This window comes from Molossus molossus, unplaced genomic scaffold (assembly GCF_014108415.1).
Source record: "Molossus molossus isolate mMolMol1 unplaced genomic scaffold, mMolMol1.p scaffold_m16_p_6, whole genome shotgun sequence".
Lineage (NCBI taxonomy): Eukaryota > Metazoa > Chordata > Mammalia > Chiroptera > Molossidae > Molossus > Molossus molossus.
Genome location: NW_023425399.1, coordinates 7,639,873 through 7,660,701, shown reverse-complemented (window position 1 = coordinate 7,660,701; position 20,829 = coordinate 7,639,873). Strand labels below are relative to the sequence as shown.

The window sequence follows — 20,829 nt, the reverse complement described above, 5'->3', positions numbered from 1 at the left end:
CCAGGGCGAGGGCACCACGCCCTCCCAGGGGGCCCCTGCCTCGGGGTTTGACCCTGGTGTCTGTCAGCCTTTTCCCTCCACGTCCCATCTGGCCTCAAAAACGACACTGGTTTCCAGGACCCTGGTTTGGTGGTGGTTTTCGGGGTCTGCTCTAGGCGCAGGCACCGGGAAAGGAGCTGGGGGACTCAAGTTCTGGAAAACCCGGGCGAAGGTCGCAGGAGCCCGGACGAGAGCTCCTGGCCGGCTCCACACTTCCCTCCTTGCTTGGCCTCAGTCCCCACGTCTGAGCAAGGGGCTGAAGTGAGAGAGACACTCGTCCAGTTCGACCTCCTTCCGGTTCCTGAGGGGCCAGGACTCCGACCCGACTTACAAACTACCTGCCCCCCCCCATCTAACAAGGGAAACCAGGAGAAGCCGGGGCACACTCTGGGAAGACACATCTCCTCGCTGGGAGAGAATGGTTTTGAGAAGGAGAAACAACACCCCAGGGTGAAGCCAGCAGCAGAAACGAGGACCTTCAAAGCCCCGGGAGAGGACCTAGAAGTGGCCCCGTGGCAGGGCTTACACACCACAGCGCAGCAGGAAGGGGCCTCGGACATCAGGCCGATCTTTCCAAAAATGGGATCTCACCCGCAACTTCCGGTGAGCCAGAGGCACGGGAGGGCGTCTGGTTCACCACCATCCGTGCCCACGCATGTGAGCCCCTCGTGGCAGGCACGTGCCCAGAGCTCCCTCCCTGCAGGTCTAATCCACAAGCCCCCAACCCCGCTCACACGCGCTTTTGCCGAACGCAGGCCCGAGGACGCAGCCCGCAGCCCGCAGCCCGCAGCCCGCAGCCGCCTTTGGGCCGAGGCAGGTGGCAAACACATGCGCCTTCTCAGGAGCTTTGAGCCGCAGCCTTTGCGGGCCCCTTGCTGGGGTCCAGGGAGATGCAGCCTGCTCCTCAGGCGCCCTCTACTGGCCTCCCTCGGTTCAACTGCTGGAGATACGTTGGGGGCCCCAGATAGAATACAAAATGTAAACCCGGCGGCTTGTTGGGGCGGGTGGTCACTCTGTTGGGTGGTCCCCTGTTCACCCAGACCAACAGGCAGGCGGCCAGCTGGCTGGTCACTCAGCACGAATACAGTGCACACACTTGGTTCTGAGGGTTAAGGTCGATGCACGCGGTCCTGCCTTCCCGGAGCCCCGCACAGGCAGAGAGGACAGCCAGGAAAGCGAAGACACAGCGGTCTCCCAGGACCAGGGCTGTCAGGGCAGGAAGTGATGACGGTGGCCCACTGTCTGAGACAGGCCTAGAGGTCCCAGAGGCTTGGTTCCTCCTGTCACAACGTCCACCTCGCTCCCGCCTTTCATTTCTACACTCTGCTCAAGGCACAGCTGGCCTCATTCTGGGGCCCCCTTCCCCGGAGGGCGGTTATTGCAGCAGCCGGCTCGCAAGCAGGCTCGCCCTACCTTGATGCCGGCGTTCCGCAGGGTCTCCAGGGTGGGCCTCACGTCCGCCTGGAGCTGGTCCTCCACCCCGGTCAGGCACAGCAGCTCCATCTCCATCTCCAGGCTCTCGATCACCGTGGCCACTTTGAGAGAGCGGTCGTGCACGCTCAGCTTGGCCTGGACATAGCGAGCCTGGGACACAGCAGGGGGCACAGTCACCGCCGAGGCCGGGGCCGTGCAAGGCTGTCCGTCGCCGAGAGTGGACCGGGCCTGCCTGATCCCACCACAGCACGGGGTGCAGACCTCAAAGCGATGGAACCGAGGCTTCCGGTCCCCTTCCAGGTGACCAGTCCAGACCCTGGAGCTGGACAGTCCTGACTTCCACCCTTGGCTCTCCACTCACCTGCTGTGCAACTTCCAGCCAGTTGCTCAACTTCTCTGAGCCTCTACTGTTTTCATTCATGAAGCAGCAATAACAGCCCCAACCTCACTGGGATGTTGCAAGAATTGGCACAAAACACACACTTCGTAACCAATACTCCTTGACCAAGTCCCACTTCCAAAGACCTTCAACCCAGCCCTTCTGTGTATCCCCTCTGTACAGTGTTGACAAAGACCTAGAAAAAAATCAAAACCTCTTCATGGACCGACTCAAAACTGATGCCTTAAAAATGGAAAGGAAGGGCCCGGCCGGTGTGGCTCGGTGGTTGAGCGTCCACCCATGCACTAAGAAAGAGGTCGCAGGTTCAACTCCAGATTGTGGTCAGAATCCCCAGCGGGGGGCATGCAGGAGGCGGCCAATCGATGTTCTCTCTCACTGATGTTTCTCTCTCTCTCTCTCCCTTTCCCTTCCTCTCTCTCTAAAATCAATAAAGAAAAAATAATAATCAAATAAAATGGAAAGGAAGGTAGAACTGATCAGGGCTGGAACCCGTGTTCATTAAAACTTTACGAAGAACTCAAACATAAAAACGACAGACGAGCACAGCCTCTCTGCGTGGAACAGGACAAGGGCCCCAGGGCCCACCCCCAACCTCCCCTCCCCCTGCCTGTCACGCACGCGTGTGTGCACTTGGCGGTGTGCCAGGCCTGGGGACACAATGAGGACGCTTCCCTTCAAGGGGCACACAATCTGTGGGGCAACATGACCTACTTATGCTGGAACCTTGGCCATGAAAGTCAATGGTCTAGTTCAACACTAACATTTTTTTACAAATATTACAAATATTAGGGTCTCAAGAGGGTGCTTCAGTCCTCATTTTCCAGGGGGGACACCCTGTGCCAATGACCATCCTAAATGCTGGGGACCCAAGAGCCAAGCAGACTGACCACGTGCTCCCAAAATGATTTTATTTCAGAAAGGAGAGACCGAGACTATGAAAATACAGATACATAAACGAGGTCACTACAGCTGTTGATAAGAGCAACGAAGAAAGTTAAACGGGGGGATGGGTGGAGAGTGATGAGTCAGGGCTGCCTTAGGTGGCGAGTCCAGGAAGGCTGCTCAGAGGAGGCGGCGTGGGTTTGTTTGTTTGAGCTGAGCGCCGAGGAAGCGAGGGAGGGGCCCCGGGACAAGAGGGAACCTGACTGTGCTCACAGATGACCCGGGATGGCCAGGGCAGAGGGGGGGGCTGGGAGAGAGAAGGCTGGGGAGGTGGGCAGGGCTGAAGAAATAGCAACAAGGCCTCAGAACCACTTACTTCGAAGTCCTGGTACTGCTCCTCTGCGAGGGACTTCTTTGCCACCACGAGCACCCGCAGCCCCTCTCGGGCCATGTTCCCGCACTGAAAGGCAGAGGGTGGTCAGCGGGGCCGTGCTCAGGGCCCTGCCCAGTCCCCGACTCTGGCGCCGGAGGGCTGGACGCTGAGGGGACAGTGAAATGGCCAAAGCACCCTGCTTTCCCCGAGTAAGCCTCCCGTGGGAGGAGGGGTAGCGTTGCGACAGCCCCCAGCCACTGGCCTGCCCTCGCTTTCTGCACCGACTGGAAACGCAGGTCGGCACTGTCTCCGCCCACAGACAAGTCTGCAGTCCTGACATGTGAGACACGCTGGCCCTCCGACCACGCCGGGCATGGCTTCCCTAATCACTGCAGTCGGTGGTGACACGTGGCCACCTGGCACGTGCTGCCGGGAAACAGGTGTCGAGCTGAGACTCCGCCAGAGCCTTTAACACACGGAGCGTCGCCCCGTCAGGGAGACACGTCCCCGCCGGCTCCGCTCGCTCGAGTCACCTGTCGGCACTTGCGTTTGCAAACTACCTGAAGATACAGTGTCGCTGAACGGAGCAGGCGAGTCCCCCGCCTGGAGCCGAGGGGAGGAAGCCGAGCCCTGACGAGCCCCACAGCCCCTCCGTCCCTGCGGGTCCCCATGTCACAACCTGGGACAGGCAGCCCGGGACGTGCCCCAATGGCCTCACCCCCTGGTGTCCGCACCCCTGCATAACCGCCTCCCGTGACTGCGCTGGAGCGAGTGACTTGTTCCCCACAGAGACTGTGGCGAAAGTAAGGGGCGGTCACTTCCGAGGAGAGGTGACGTCTGTCTCTTGCCCTGTCCTGCTCCCTCACTTGCCCACTCGGACCAGGCTAGCTGCCATATTGTAGGCTGTCCTATGGACAGGTCCACGTGGCAAGGAAGGTGTCAGCGTCCAGCCAACAGCCACCAAGGAGCCGCATCCCACCCATGACCACTGAGCACGTTTGGACATGGGTCCTGCCCTGGCTGAGGCTTCAGATGAGACCCCAGCCCAGCCGACCCCTTGACTGCAGCCTGGGAGAGACCCTGGGTGGAGGATCCTTGACCCACAGAAACAACGAGAAATCACTGTGTTATGTGAAGGGAGCTGCAGAATTCTGGGGTGACGTGCTACGCAGCCAAGGATAAGGGATGCAGAGACCCACCTCTACACCGTGCCAGGGAGGACCTCCAGGTGCATCCTGGCCGGTCCTCAGCCCCAGTCATGCTCACCTCCTCCTCCAGCCAGTCGTTGTACTGAACGATGCCAGCCATGACGACGTCCGCGCCCTTAATGTAGAAGGTGATTTCCCCCGTCGACTCATCCTGGAGAGGGCCGGAAGGCCAGTCACCGAGAGGAACCCCCGCCGGGCTCCCGTCCCGCTTCCCGTGACGGACGGCGGACAAAGCCTACTCAGCAGACGCCAGTGTTTTCCTCACTTGGCCAGAGATAAAAAGCCGGGGGGAGGGGGGGGCCTCGCTTTGGGGCAAAGGCCACAGAAAACAGAAGAAAACTCAAAGCTTTTGAAAAATCATTCAATGATAGAAGCAGGATCAAAAGGATTTAAGGACTTTGTTTTGTGTTTTGCTTTGTGAAGTTACTACCATTCCAACAGGAACGACTCCCACGCTGTAAGATGACTGTACGTTTGTACACGAGAGGTTGGTCCACCCGCATGGGAAGACAGTCACCTATGTCAGGGCCTGGCACTGCACCCTCGGCCGGACAGCTGTGCGGTGGGGCCCGGCCTGTGCACGGCAGGCCTCCTGCAGCACCCTCGCCCCCCGCCCACCAGCCGGTCAGCAGCACCCCCAGGGGACGAAAAAAATGTCTCCAGATTTAACGCATGTTCCCTGGGAAGCAAAAGCTCACTTGAAAACCACTGATCTAGATCATTCCAAACCCCTTCATGTCCCTGAGACTTAGCTAGAGATTTGCAGTTCGACTGAGATTTTCTGGGGAGCAGGTGACACACTGCCCGGGCATCACATGCTCGAACCTGGCACCAGCCCAGCTGATCCCCCACTGAACAAGCTACTTCTTTTCTCGAAACCTCAGTGTCCCCATCCGTAAACAGGGTCACTAACAACTCTCACGTGCATAGATTGTTGTGGCCTAAACGAGGTCATCTCCACAGAGCACGAAGCCGGGAGCCGCATACCCAGAAAATGCCCCTCGGTTCACCCACCACTGCTTGAGTGACAGTAACTCCACAAGCCCCTCAGTCATACTGTCGGCGAGAGCAAGGCTTACTGGCCAGAGGTTCTCAAGGGAGGCATCACCCCCCCACCCCCCAGGAGACGTGCGGCAATGTCTAGATACATTTCTGGTTGCCCCAGCTGGGGGAAGGGGTGCTGGCATCGAGTGGGCAGAGACCAGGGGTCCTGCTGAACATGCTACCGTGCACAGGACAGACTCACAACCAAGGATCACCCAGCCTCAAACGCCCAGAGCGCCAAGGCTGAGCAATCCCGGCTTCGAGGGATGATGGGAAAATCCCTGGTTCCGGCCCCAGCGATGACTATTTTTTCAATGATGCCCATCACGGGGAGGCTGGAGGCGGTGAGATGGACAAGGGAACCCAGCATGGCCATCGACACCCCGGCCTGCATCTTACCCCCCGGGGAGCCCAGAACGCGTGCCCGGGAGCTCTTCATCTAAAACAGGCACGCAGCGATCCCTGCTGCAGCCTCCCCTTTCACAGAGCTTCCCGATGCCCTCTGGTCACTGACCACCCTTCAGACAACGTGCTTCTCATAAAAGCAGCCGCCAGCCATGCACAGGCACCTGTGCTCAGAGCGCGTGGGCCGAGTGCTTTGTGTCTGCCAGGTCGCACCCGTGCCTGCTGGCCACTCAGGCCCCGGACAGCGGCGGGTCTGGACAGCGGTGGGTCTGGACACGAAAGCAGCGGAGGCCGGTTTTGTCCTGTCCCCTTCCCCCAGATGGTGCTGAGCAACCTCGCTGTGGGCAGCAGGGTCCCCCTCCCCAGCTTCCTCTACTCCAGAGGGACCAGAGAGCTTTAGACACCTCGTCCAACATAAATACCGTGCTGACTGTCTCCTCCCGTTAGTCATTTCCTCCCACCGAGTTCATCACGAGGTTACTTCGTTCCCATGTTAGGGCAAGATGACGCTATGAATTTACAGAGAGCTGCTGGTGGCGCGGCATTGTTCGGGGACTTTTTCCACTGGGGTCTGGTCCGGGCACCTGTTCAAAGGCCTCTTCTGTTCAAACAATGACAAGGGGATGATCTACACCGACAACCCGACCGCCTCGCTCTGCGTGGCGGGGGCCGGGGAACGTCTTGTGCGTGTCACCGCCTCCCTCAGAAGGACACGAGCCCCGAGGAAGCCGGCTTCTCTAAGCTGTACCGACCTTCCGCGAAGAGGGGCTCATGCTGACACCTGACCTCGCCTTGTGAGAGCAAGAAGGTACTGCCACGTCCCGCCCATGAACCTGTGCGTGTTTAAGAGGGTTGACGACGCAGGCCAGACCCAAACCCTAACTGTCAGCAGTCACTAAACAAACCGAGAGCCCGTATCACTGAGCTAAAACGCCCCCACGACAGGTAACGTGCGGTTATTGTCAAACAACACACAGGATATACGGACGTGTGAGAACTGAGTTCTCGGCCCCAACGCAATGAGCGCAGGTGGCGGACACTTTGGGAGGCTGTCCTGGCCTCTACCCCCTAGATGCCAGTAGCACCGCCCTCAGAGCCGTGACAACCAAACAACGTCTCCAGGTACTTCCAGCGTCACCCTGGGGCGAGGTGGCCCCATGATGAGCCACTGCATGAGAGCGGCAGGTCGAGATCCCTGCAAAACGCAAAAGTGGTTCCAACGCCCCAGACACTGGTTTCCACCCACCAAGAGCAAAGGTGAAGAGGAAGACAGGTCAGGAACCAAGAGAAACTAGCAAAATAATATGCATTTCATCAGGACAGCCTAGCGAAGATGGCCACTCCCATCTAGCAGTGAGGAATGAAATCCAACCTGAGCATCCAAATATATGTGCATTCAATTAAATAACGGTACATTTTTCCCAACAAAACACCACGCACACATTAAAATCAATTAAAAAGTCGAGAGCACGCCCTGGCCAGTTTGGCTCAGTGGTTGGAACATCAGCCCACAGCCCAGTGAGTCCCGGGTCTGAATCCAGCCAAGGGCACGTACCTCAGTTGCGGTCCATCCCCAGCCCTGGTCGGGGTCGCGCAGGAGGCAACCAGTCGATGTGTCTCTCTCTCTCCCTCTACCTGAAGATAAATAGAAAAATATCCTAGGTGAGGATGAAAATAAATAAATAAAAGATTGAGCCCTGGCCAGTTTGGTTCAGCGGTTAGAGTGTCGGCCCATAGACAGGAGAGACCCGGGTTCAGTTCCCGCTAAGGGCACGTACCTCGGTTGCAGTTTGTCCCTGGCCCCGGTGGGGGTCATGTGAGTGGCAGCCATTTGATGTGTCTCTCACGTCAATGTTTCTCTCTCTCTCTCCCTCCCGCTCTATCTGAAGATAAATGCAAAAATGTCCTCAGGTGAGGGTAAAATTAATAAATAAAAACCGAGAACATTTCCACCACACAGAGTTCACTGAAGAGGAGCAGTTCCGAAAGCCTTGGGTGAGTTCACCGCCAATTTTGTAAAAATGTTCACAGATATTTACCCTCGTATGCTTAGAAAAAATTGACGGGACCTTCTCTGAAAAGGTAACCGTGGCCGTCTACGGTGGGAAAATAGACACAGTTTTGATCTTCTTTACACACTTATTTGTTCCAAATGTCTTAACTGAGTGCTGATTCCTTTTAACAGCCTGCGTGGGAGGGCGTGCAGGTGTGAGAGGCTACACGTGCCCCCCACCGTCCCCCGCACTGCCGGGCCGGGTCCTGCTCTGGCTGGGGGGGCAGGGCCACGTCCGAAGAAGCCCGACGTGCGTCTGGGAACGCGAGTCCGTCACAGCTCAGGAAGGGCAGGGCGCCCTGCTGCCCACTCGTCCCAGGACGGCTCACACCAGGGACTATTCCGGGGTGACTCAGCCCTGGACGGACTTCAGCAGGGCCCACGGCCCTCGACCTTCAACAAAGAATGGCTGGAACAAAATTAAAGTGATTCCATAGGAGATATGACTCGAATTACCAGGACAGTCCCCCCAGCCCCCCCAGCCCCCCATGTACGCTGCTGCTCCCAGGACCACGGGTGCTCCTGACGTCAGCCGTCCGCTGACGACACGGAGCCGCGGGCCAGATGCGGACCAGGGGAAGGCAGCGGCTGCGTGGGAAGACGAGCTCGCTCCCGGGCCCCGAGGTGCCGAGCGTAACGCCCTGTGGAGTCTAGAAGTACCTCCTGGCATGGGGGCCGTAACAGTCCCTGACGTGTGTCGTCGCAGAGTGCGTTCGGGCTGCTTGTCACTGGACCCTCAGGACAGCAGCACGTGGAGCTGTTTCTGTCCCCCAGGGCTCCCAGGGACCCCGACCTCCTGGGGGCCGCACCCTCGGGAGATCTACTCCCATGGAGTCAGGAGCTGGACACAGGGACTTGCTTCTAACGGCGGAGACAAGGAGACCGTAATGGGAGAGGTCCGGTCACCGGAGACTGTGAGCTCACGCTCCCTTCTCGCAGCTCACTCTGATGAAGCCAGTGACGCGGGAGCTGACCCACGCGGGGCTGCGTGGCAACGAACGAGGGTGGGCTCCGCCCACACCAGTCCAGAACGGAGGCCCTCGGTCCAACAACCGCAGGGAGCTGAGTCCTGCCAACAGCACTGACTTCCCCTGGAGCGGACCCTGCCCCGCTGAACCTTGGACGGCTGCAGCCCCAGCGCCCGGGACCACACCCGCGAGACCCGGAGCCAGGGACCCGGAGCCAAGCCTCTTCCGACTCCCGGCCCACAGAAACCCTGAGGTAATGCCGAGTGTTGCTCTAAGCCACGAAGCGTGGGGTAATCTGCCACTCAACGATACACAATCAACACCCCACCCCAACATTACTGGTGCTCCAGGAACTTTCTGACGCCCCTCCCATCACACCCAAACCCCCCGGTCCCGGTGGGAAAGAGCTGACCTGGGAGCCAGGTAGCTGGGGGTCAAATCCCAGCTCCCCCACTTTTCCCAGCTATGCGGACTTGGGGAGACGTGTTAGCCTCTCCACACCTCCGGTTCCTCCTCTGTCCACTGCCACTCATAGCGGCACCCACCTCTGGGCTGTGGGGAGAGTTAGTGAATTCGTTTCTGCAAATCGCTCACAACAGCGCCAGGCGCACGGCAAACACGGTCGAAATGTTACTGTCACTGTTCCCACTATTGCTGCTGGCACCGCTCCTACTGATTACTACTATTACTAACTACTACTATTACTAACTACTACTATTACTAACTACTAGGCTAGAATCTAAAACGCGGATCCCTAAGGCAGCAAAGACTAATAGACAGGGCGGAGGAGATCCTCACGGGTCTGAAAAGAAACCCAGAAGAGGGGAGACTCTTATCAAAGGTTCTCGTGACCCGAGGCAGTTTCCACAGCCACGCTCGGCAGGGTGCGGAACCTGCACGCGTATCGGGGAACCACCCAGTACCAGGACGGGTCTGGATGGAGCCACGTCACCTGCACCCTGACGGCTCCCCGGGAATTCTGACCACCAGCCAGGTCTTAGGACAAAGTGGCCAACGAACCCAGGGTTACCAGGCTTCCCAGGATGGAAAGTGGGGTCTCCATGAGTAAAAGAACGAGCAGGGAAACAAGACGTTCGTCCAGAGTCTTCAGAGAGGCAACAGGGGAAGTCTGACACTGTCCCGCGAGCACACGGGACTGAGGTTAGTGCCGCGCTCTGGAGAGCGAGCCGAGGACCCCTGGTGGGGCGAAAGGGGAATACAGTCCACAGCCCTCGCCCTCTGCGAACGCGGCGGGGAACCTGGCGTCCGTCCGTACCAAGGAGCCTCGGGCAGATGCCAAGGACAGTTCTTGCCCGTGGCAGCTAAGTAGCCTCTCTGAAGAGACAACGGCACCAGACCGGAGGGAGAGAGGTCCAGGCACCCACTGCAGACCCAACAGCAGCCACGGTGAATGAAGTGGGTGTCCGTGTGCAGCATTAAGTTTACTCAACGTTAAACAAAAAGCAGGACGTGGAAAAATGATACATGTACCACAATGCCACTTAGATAGAGAACAAACATATGCGACCCCATGACACACATTATTGGTACTCAGACGTGTCGGATAAGAGTATTTGGAAATTCCTCAGGACCAGAAACTTGGTGTAGGAGGCACATCCGGGAGGGGCAGAGGGGGCATGCCAACTGAACGCACGTTTTACTTCTTTAAGAAAGTGTTCAAGCTACAGTCCATGCAAAAGTATGGGTGAATGTTGGAAACAAAAATCTGAGCAAATGAATTCAAACACCAAAGGGCCTCTACCGTACAATTTCCTTTACATGAAGTTTAACAAGAGACGAAATGAATCGATGACAGAAATGGGGACAGTGGTTATATCCTTGGAGGGAGAGGGATGTAATGGCCAGAAACGGGGCGTGAGGGAGCTCAAGGGTGATGGGGGTGGGCTTCTGTTCCTTGCTCTGTATGCTGGTCACATGGGTGTGTTACACCTTTGTATACACTTGAGGTGTATACACTTATTTTTTTTATCCTAACCTGAGGACATCTTTCCATTTTTTATTCAGATAGAGTGAGGAGGGGAGAGAAACATCGACAAGAAAAGGAGACATCGAGTGGTTGCCACCCGCACGACCCAACCAGGGCCGGGGACAAACTGCAACCGAGGTACGTGCCCTTAGCGGGAACCGAACCCAGGCCTCTGTACCGCAGGCCAACGCTCAAACCGCTGAGCCCAACCGGCCAGGGCGAGGTGTATACACTTATGATGTTTGTGGTTTTCTCTGTGTATGCTGTAGTTCAAAAATATAAAAAGAAATTTTGAAATAAATATGGCAAAATGATGATGCTGAGTGAGCACTATATTTTTTTTCAATAATTTTGTGATTGCATAAAGGAACCCCTACCTCACAGCATATACAAAAATTGACCCCAAGGGGATCAATGACCTGAAAAGCAAAACCTACAAAACTCTTAAAAGGAAATAATAGGAGTAAATTCATGAACTTGGATTTAGCAATGAACTCAGATATGACACCCAGTCAAGATCAATAAAAGAAGAAAAGAGACAAGCTGGACTTCATCCAAATGAGCAACTTCTGTGCATCAAAGGAACTTGATCAATCAAGTAAAATGCCAACCTACACAATGAGAGAAAATATTTGTGTATCATCTCTCAGAGAGAGCTCTAGTAACCAGACTACATAAAGAACTCTTACAACTCAACAACAAAAAGACAACCCAATTAAAAAGTGGGCAAAGGACGTGAGTGGACATTTCTCCATGGAAGATATCCTAGTGGCCAATAGCACGTGAAGATGTTCAACATCATTAGGGAAATACAGACCAAAAGCACAATGAAAAGCCACTTCACAACCACCCAGATGGCTAAAATTTAACAAATGGAAGATGACAAATGTTGATGAGGATGTGGGAAAATTGGAACCTTCATATACTGCTGGCTGGAATGTAAATTGTGCAGCATTACAGAAAGAGTTTGGACATTCCTCATACACCTAAAAGAGAGAATTATCCAGCAATGGTGTAACTAACCAAGCAGGACCCAGCAATTCCAGTCCTAGGTATAAACCCAAAACAACTGAAAACAGGTATTCAAATTATTGTACATGCATGTTCATGGCAGCATTATTCACAATAGCCAAAAGGTGGAGACAACCCAAATGCCCATGAATGGATGAATGGATAAGCAATGTGGAATATTATGCAGCCATGAAAAGGAATGAAGTCCTGATACCTGTTAAATATGGATGAACCTCGAAAACGTGATGAGAAGTGAATGCAACCAAACACAAAAGGCCACACAGTGTGTGATTCCATTTACAGGAAATATCCAGAATAGGTAAATCCAGAGGCAGAAAGTAGACTGGTGACCGCCAAGGGACAAGGAGAAGAAGGTAGAGGGAGTGGCGGCTGAATGGGCACAAGGTTTCCTTTAGGGGTGATCAAAATGTCCTGAAACTTGACAGAAGGGCACACAGCGTTGTGAATATACTAAATGCCACTGACGTGTGCATTTAAAATGGTTCATTTATGTCGAGTGAATTTCACCTCACTAAAAGACACACATTTTATTCAACAAAAGAGCACACAATGAGAAGTGTGTGCTTACCACGAAGTGCCAGTCTACATTCCCAGACCTCTCGCTCTAGAACTGGGTGAACCAGAAGCTGAGAGGCTATCGGGGGTTCTGTCTGGTGGACGAATTCATTTTCTTTCTGCCTAATTATTATAGGACGCTGTTAGTTTGGGCAACAGAAAACATGATAAAGGTGGTTACGAAGGGTTAAGAAAGAATATCAAGCCCTGAGCAGTGTGCACAGTGGTTAGCGCATTGACCGAGGCGTGAAGAGTTGCAGGTCTGATTCTCTGTCAAGGGCACACACCTATCCTATCGGTGGTGCGGGAGGCAGCTGATCGATGTTTCTCTCTATCTCCCCTCCCAATCTCTAAAAATCAATGGAAAACAATATCCTCGGGTGAGGAGTAAAAAGAATGTTAAGCCACAGGGACGTTCAGGCGTATGTGGGGTTCTGAGCCATTCTGACATAGATACAGGGGGACTCACCCTCACAATGATGCCCATCCGCTTGCTCTCGTAGGTGAAGGGGAAGATTTGCAAGATGGTGAAGTTCAAGATCTGGTCGCCAGGGGTCCTCAGCTGCATGGAAGACTGGTCTCGGCCCACCAGGGTTAAGCCCACACTTTCGGTCCACTGTACCAGGGCCACCTGCATGGAACAGAAGGTCAGACACCCGGCTGAGGGTCCTGGTTCACAGGTCAACCCAGTGCACACAAAGGTGGAAGACGGAGCAGACAGGTGAAGCGCAGTCAGTGTGTCCCTGGGGGAGCCGGTGCCAACCCGGTGCTGATGGCATCTGCTCCTCTGGGCCTGGGGGAGGCTCTCCACCCACAGCTGCCCCCTATCAGGGACCACTCACCTTCTCTTCCTGGCCCCAAGGCAGGCTGAAAGCCAGAGCCTGGCAGAGAGAACCCCGCAGGACTAAAGGGACCAGGACAGCCGCAGATCACTTCTGGAAGAATTTGTGCCCGACCGAACAATGATCCGGACCAGGTGGCCTGACCTCCGGGCTCTTGTTTAAGTCTCTCGGAAACTCGGGTGAGTATTTACGGCAGTGCTCAACCAGGCCGTTCTGTACCCCATGGGACATTTCAATGTTTGGGGACACTACGGTTGTCACAGCTGGTAGAGACCTGGGACGCTGCTAACACAACAGGAAATCATCCCCCAAATGTCAGTCCTGCCGAGGCTGGGAACAGTCACCCGGGGGAGGAAGCCCAGGCTCGGAAGCTGCCTGAGGTGTCGCTGCTGGGAAGTGACAGAGGCCAGGCCAGGCAGGGACCTGGAGGCGGGCCTGGCGCTCCTGGTGGCACGGTCTGTCAGGCAGCCACCCCGAGGCAGGGTCGCCATTAGAAAGCTGATGGGAGGTGGAGTTGGCAGAATAACAGCCGGCAAAGATGCCCACGTTCGAGTCCCCGGAACGTGTGACTACGTTTCCTTCCATGGCACAGTGGAGTTTGCAGATAAGATTAAGACTGAGGGCCGTGAAATGGGCCAACTTTCCTGGCTGTGGCCAGAGACAACTGTGAAGACAGGAGGCGGCTCAGAGACGGGTGGCATCGCTGCCTTTGAAGGTGGAGGAAGGGACCTGGGTCCAGGAACGTGGGCAGCCTCTAGAAGCCGGACACACAAGGGCAGACTGTCCCTGGGGCCTCCAGCAGTAACGCGACCCTGCCGACGCCCTGGTCACCCTGCTGAGACCGCGTCAGACCTCTGGCCTACAGGACTGTAGCAGAAGAAATCCGTTCTGTTTCAAAACTCCAGACTTACGCAACGGCAGCGAGAGGAAGCAATAAGGAGGCGTCCGGGTTTAATGCCAAACCAGCGGCCATTTCATTCTGGCCCAAGCTCAAGGGCGTGCTGCCGACCAAAGAAAGAAGAAAAGGTGCCCCTTCCCCTTTCTTCTTATGAAGCGATCTTTAGGCCCTGGCCGGGTGGCTCAGTGGATTAAAGCGCTGTCCTGATACACCAAGGTTGTGGGTTTGAACCCGTCAAAGCACATAAAAGAATCAACCAATAAATGCAGAAATAAGTGGAACAATAAATCGATGTTTCTCCCTCTCTCTCTCTCTCTTCTCTCTCAAATCAGTCAATAAATAATATTTTTTGCCCGGCCAGTGTAGCTCAGTGGATGAGCGTCGACCCAGGCACCAGGAGGTCACTGGTTTGATTCCCGGTCGGGGCACATGCGCAGGTTGTGGGCCTGATCCCCAGTGGGGGGCGTGCAGGAGGTGGACAATAGATGTTTCTCTCATCGGTGTTTCTATCTCTCTCTCTCTCTCCCTTCTTCTCTAAAATCAGTAAGAAAAAAATTTTTGTAATAAATAAATTACTTATTTCAAAAACGTAAGTGTTCATATAACAAACAATCTTTAGGGAAAGAACAGGGGTGGGTGTGGGCAGCGCCGACTCGAGGAGAGGGGGAGCCGGCAAAGGGGCGCTCGGGAGGCATCGGTTCTGCCCGACGGTTCACCCTCTTTCAGCCGGGTCGTGGAGTGCGATGTACTGCACCGCTCGCCGTGGCTGGCGGCTCGTCCCAGACGTTTCGTGGGGGCCATTTTTCCACTGAGGGGTGGTAGGCAAGGAGTCGCTTTCCCAGGAAATCTTTTTTATTTTTTTTATCCTCACCCGAAGACATCTTTGCATTTATCTTCAGATAGGGCAGGAGGGAGAGAGGGGGAAAGAGAGAGAGAAACATCGATGTGAAAGGGACACATTGAGTGGCCGCCACCCACACGACCCAACCGGGGCCGGGGACAAACGGCAACCGAGGTAGGTGCCCTTAGCGGGAACCGAACCTGGGTCTCTCTGGACCGCAGGCCGACGCTCTAACCGCTGAGCCAAACCTGCCAGGGCTCCCAGGAAATCTTTTATCAGGGTTCTCTCTGAGTCCCGACTCCTCTCACCATGAGACTCTGCAAAAGCCTCGAGGAAGCCGCTCGCAGCCTGGAACCCCTAGGCATCGCCTCGGCTGAAGGGCTACCCCGAAGGGGTGGGGGTCAACTGAAGCTCTGACCCCGGGTTCCAGCCCTGCTCCTCTACCTCTCCCTCCCCCCTCCTTAGGCCTCGGCCATGCGGGGCCTGAAGCAGACCCTTCTCATTTCTGTGATGCCCGAGGCTGGGTTCGCACATCCCTGGTGCTGTGCCCGGAGACCTCATCGGGTTCCTGTTGCGGGCAGTACCTGAACTTACACTGGGCAGACGTTCTTCACGAACGGGAGCCTGCACCCTGTGTTAGTGACGCCTCTGCCCATCCGGGTGCAGGGGCCTGGCTCTCCAGTCCGACCGAGCCCCCCAGAAAGGCTAATCTAGTAATGATTTTCTTTCTTTCTTCTTGCTTTAGACAGCCAAGTATCTTTAAACCTATTTATTTATGTTTAATTCAATGACCCTGACTTTCAGTGTTCTCCATCTTACCTGCTAACAATCTTACAAAGTTTAAAATTAACAAACCAGTCAGATCCGTCTGCACGAAGCATCCCATCTGTATTTAAAGGTTTCTAGGGTAACACACATGAAGAGAAATACTTCTGGCTCTCACCGTATCTTCCTGTATGCTGAAGTTTCTTTGGCAGGTACATGCATTTCTTTCATTTTTAATCAAGTAAATAAATATCCCAGTTCAATACAAATACCTAGGTATACACAAGCTCCCAAAAAGCTTGCCTAAATTTCATCCTTTACATACCAACTTGACATAAAAAAAGAAAAGAAAAATTCTTCTTTGCAAGTTTTCAAACACGATAGTTATTCAAGGATTTTTTTTCCCACTCTTGTTTTCAAACAGCAGTTAGTTCACCCTTTAAAAACCCAAGTTCATTGTTCTGAAAAGATGTGGCAAAAGTCTGTGACCGTGGGCTTCAAGGAGACCTACTAGTTCCCCAAAGCCTGCTCTTAACTTCAGGGGAGAAAGGATCTCTGTCCAGAACCGAACGGGGCTTCCCGCCCGGCCCAGCCCCAGGCCGCGGACCCACAGGGCCATCCGAGGGCAGCTGGACTATAAATCTGAAATGACCAGCACTGAGTGTCCCCGAGGGGGACAAATCACACTGGAGGCAGACACCCAGCAACCCTGCTTGACGCCGGAGTGAACCTCTGGAGTGAAGGGACCCACTGTGTCCTCCCGCTGCCTTGGGCCGCTGGGCCTAATCAGAACCTCGCTGGCTCCTGGGGCTCATTCCGACAGGATCTGAGCCCTGCAGGGGACGTTCGTGTTCACCGTCCACTCTCTACTCCGACTTCGTCAGCCTTAATTTAAAGCTACTTTCTCACAGAACACGGAAACCCCCGGAGGAGGTCCTACCGAGAAGAGAGGGCTCAGAATCGGGGTGCGACGGCAGCAGGGGCAAACGTTTCAGGGGCGAGACAACCACACCCCTTCTCAAACAGGATGACATAAAACCAGGCTCCTCCTCATCCTGGCGGGCTGAGCCTCCCTTGGAACGAACCTTGCACATTGTCAAAATGCAAAGGATTCCAGGTCCTGGACCTCACCGTCCTTAACAGTCGGAGTTGGGGTCTCGGGGGTTCTCGGGTCAGAATATCAGGAGGTCAGAGCAGCAACAGAAAAAAGAAACCTCAGTAAGGTGAATGAATAAATGAATGAATCAACCAATGAATCAGATTCAAACTTGATCAAATGCTAGAAACCGAGAAAGGAATAGGGGTGGTGGGGGGGGTCTCAGCTCGTAAGTCCTCTGCGCGTGGTGGACTCGTCGGGAAACCCCTCCCCAGAATGCCCGTCTGAGGAAGGCCAGAACTGTCCACGAAAGAAAGGCCTTTTCAACACTGACAGGTGAGCCACACACGCCTGTGACGAGCAGCAGTGTTTCCCCTCTGTACCTGAGATGTGAGCTGGGGAGACACGGCAGACCAGGCTGAAGAGCCCTGACTTCCCGTCACGCATGGATCTGACATGCACGTCACCATGTTGGTGACGTTCAACAAGATCAACACTTACGTTCCCCAAGAGTAGCCGCCGGTCCGCCCGAACCCGGCCTCCCAAATTGCAAACCTACCCGCAGACCTAAGCGAACCTTCGCCCAAGTGGGAAATAGATTCCACAACGTGCCCCAGGGTGGCTACAGGTTCGAACGCTGACAGGGGTTGGGCGGGCCATGCGGGGGCCGAGGGTAAACTGAGGTAGCAGCCACCTAGCTCACAGATTTTTATTTTTTATTTTTGAAACACAGCAATGAGCGAACCAAGCGCCCCCGTGTTTAAGACCCAGAGGATCGGGGGGTGGGGGAAAGACCTCTCCCCCCAGTGTCCTTGATCCTGCGTTGGAATTCCAGGCTCCTGTCACTGAACTCGGATAAAAATCAGTGTCTGAGAAGGAAGAAAGGGACCATTGACACAGACATTTTGCCGTTCTGAAATAACTATGCGCTGAAGTCCATTACGGATCAGCACTGACATATGGGACGGAACTGAGGCCCACGGATGAGCCGAGGCCAGTGACACTCTGACCATGTCCCTGAAATATCACCTGGCCTCACACAGCCCCTCTCCTCGGACCACGCAAACCCTCTTTACGACTGCACCCCAGCGGTTAATAAATAACACCGATGGCGGGATTCTTCCTTATGTTCCCGACCTCTGTGCTCTGACCTCGCCCTCGGGTCCGAGGGCACGGCAGCGAGCTGGGGAGCCCGCCGCCTCCTAAATCTTCTGGAGTTAACACTGCCCCCGTGTGTGCACGCGTCTGACCGCCGCCATAGTCCAGGGCCCGGGGCAGACGCTCCGGGTCAGAGGGGGTGCTCGGGGGAACCGCCCACACCTGATCGCGGAGGAAAACACCTCCCGGCTGCAGACAAACAGATGTCAGCCCACCTCACAGCCTCAGGCCCTCCGGTCCTGCTGCTTTTCACCCTCACTCCCTGCAACAGGCTGGAGAAAATGGAAAACCGGACAACTGGGGCCTTCCACCTACCTGCTCAGAGCTGTGCAATAGGATGCAACACCTAAGGCTCTGTTGTGACATTATTTATGACGGCCAGAGGGGGACCAGCTACGGGTACGCGTGGGAGTCAGAATAAATGAGCTGTGGTGTCGCTGAGCAGGAATATGGGGCAGCCAATGAAAAACGTGGGTGGTCACCGGAAGGGACAACATAACCCATGACTAAGTGAACAGATCCAGAAGCAACCTGTGGAATGACACTAAACATTTAAATTATAGGCACAGAAGAGAGATAGGAGGGAAAGACATCAAGGTGTTTTTGCAGTCCTGGCCGGTGTGGCTCAGTTGGTTGGGTGTTGTCCTGTACACCAAAAGGTCACTGGTCAACTCCAGTCAGGGCACATGCCCAGGTTTCGGTTCAATCCCATCCCCGGGCGAGGTAGGTATTGGAGGAAATCGGTCAATGTTTCTCACATCGATGTTTCTCTTTCTCTCTCCCTCCCTCTCCCTTCCCCTCTCTCTAAAGTCAATAAAAACATTTTTTTGAACATGTTTCTGTGGGTTTTCCCACTAATTGTTTACGTTTTCTATAACAAGCGACGTTGCTCTCAGAATGAGGGGGACGAACTGACACTAACGGCTGCTTCCAGGTCAGCTGTGCCTTCGCCGTCCTGCCCGGTCACCCGTCTGCGGTTCTCCCCGCAGCTGGGCGCTTCGGACGCTGCGGGGACGCTGCGGGGACGCTGCGGGGACGCTGCCCACTAGGCCCTGCACTCAGAGAGACCTGCACAAGCTCCGTGCCCTGCGGGCAAGGGGGCTGGTTCACGGTTACTGTGGACCACAGGAGAAACACGCCTGTGGGTTTTCCTGCCTACGGGCGGGATCCTAGAGAGATGGATGGCGAAGGCAAGACACTCAGAAGGTGGGCTTCCAGGGTCCGGGAGAAGAAGGCTTATTATCAACAAGCTTGGAAGTTTCCCAAGATGAGAAAACAGGGAAGGGACCACACACACACACGCACGCACGTTCCACTGAGCTTGGGAGAACCCAGACCCTGAGCGCTGGCTCAGAACAGGGAACTCGAGGGGCTGGAGAGGTTAAGAACAACCAGACACCCTGGACCCTCATCCAGGATCAGCCCCAAGTTCCCCAAACACCATGCGGACTCTCCAGCGCTTCATCGTTAGAAAGCACTTTGAAGCCACGGTCTGTGGGTAAGAAAGCAGTATTGTGGGGTCCCGCCTGTGGCTGGGAGCTGCCTGGCTGTAACCTTGCCAGCCAGGTGGCCCTCGCCAACCGTGCCCCTGGCAAAACGGCACAATCGTACTGACTGAGCTGGGAGGAAGGTGAGGGCCTGCTGCCCGGCACGGAGCAGGGACGCAGGTGCCCGCTTCTCATGTCAGGACCACGGCCGTGACCCTCTGCCGAGGGCCTGTGACTCAGCGTGTCAGCCCCTCTTCACCTTCAGGAGGCCGAGGTCGGGACCGTTGGCCCCAAATCACACAGCTCCCCGAGTCAGACCCTGGAAGGTCACCGCGGCCAGCACGGAGCCGGGAAGGTGGGGAGTGGCCACCCGACGTCCTCAAGGTTCGCGGAACGAGTGGGAAGTGGGGTCTTGAAACGCGGACTTTCACCGATGCCCTGGACCGACGGCAGGAACACAAAGCCCGTGTTTCACTACGACTCAGCCCTCTGCGGGCATCACAGCGCGGTGCTGGCCCGCCGCTGACACGCTTCGAAAGGGCCGTTACTGAAAGCAAGGGGCAGAACTATCTGGAATTCATCACTGTGCTTTTGAAATGGTTTTAACTATGAATTCAAGGGTGAGGAAGATTCTAAGATGTACAGATAATGATCTCTGCAAAGGTGCTCAGAGGTGGACCACGGGGGTGGCTCAGAGGAGGAGCTGGGCGAGGAGGCTGTATGGAGACTTCAAGAATGGAGGTCTGGGGTGGGAGAGAGGCAGACGTCGCACTGAGCCATGAGCATGGGGTGGCCACATGGAACATTCTATACAGCACGGAGGAGCTGTAATTAGTGTCTCTGAAACTCCCCAGCTAGCCAAGGTAAAGCCCAATGCACGAAGAAACTTTCATGATACTCTCACATATATGCGCATCCGTGTACAAACACCCATGCATGTCCCCACACACATACACACGCTCCCACGGCACACATGTATACAAACACATACGCCACACACACACACGCACGCACACACAAATCCTCTGGAAGCCATGTGACTTCCCAAAGGATGTTACTGAACTCACTTCCCCTTCCTTCCTATTTAGGGACATGCACCCCGGTACGATGCTGGGGTTACAGAGACGCACAGTCACGTTTCCACATACACACACACGTTTAAGAAAACGCTGGGGAAACCGATACCAGAACATGAACAGCGGTTCTCGCCAGGTACACGAAGTACTGGTCACGTTGATCAACTTCTTTTTGAGTCTATAATGTCCACTGTTTTCCTAGGGAGACCATCAGTGCTTGTGACTTTGTACGTTTAAGAATTTTTTGTAATGTGACAGGATTCACGGAAAAGACAGAGGTGAGTGG

At 55.2% G+C, this 20,829-nt stretch overlaps 1 protein-coding gene across 3 annotated transcripts in view; it reads right to left on the bottom strand.

The window, feature by feature from the left end:
• ATP9A (ATPase phospholipid transporting 9A (putative)) overlaps positions 1-20,829 on the bottom strand; it is a 119,669-nt gene that overhangs the window by 18,843 nt on the left and 79,997 nt on the right. For all 3 annotated transcript variants that reach the window (XM_036244555.1, XM_036244556.1, XM_036244557.1), the window contains exons 15-18: positions 12,850-13,011; positions 4,395-4,487; positions 3,132-3,215; positions 1,453-1,623 (exon numbers count right to left, since the gene is read on the bottom strand). In XM_036244555.1, the coding sequence (XP_036100448.1) occupies positions 1,453-1,623; positions 3,132-3,215; positions 4,395-4,487; positions 12,850-13,011 (510 nt within the window). The remainder of the gene's footprint in view (positions 1-1,452; positions 1,624-3,131; positions 3,216-4,394; positions 4,488-12,849; positions 13,012-20,829) is intronic.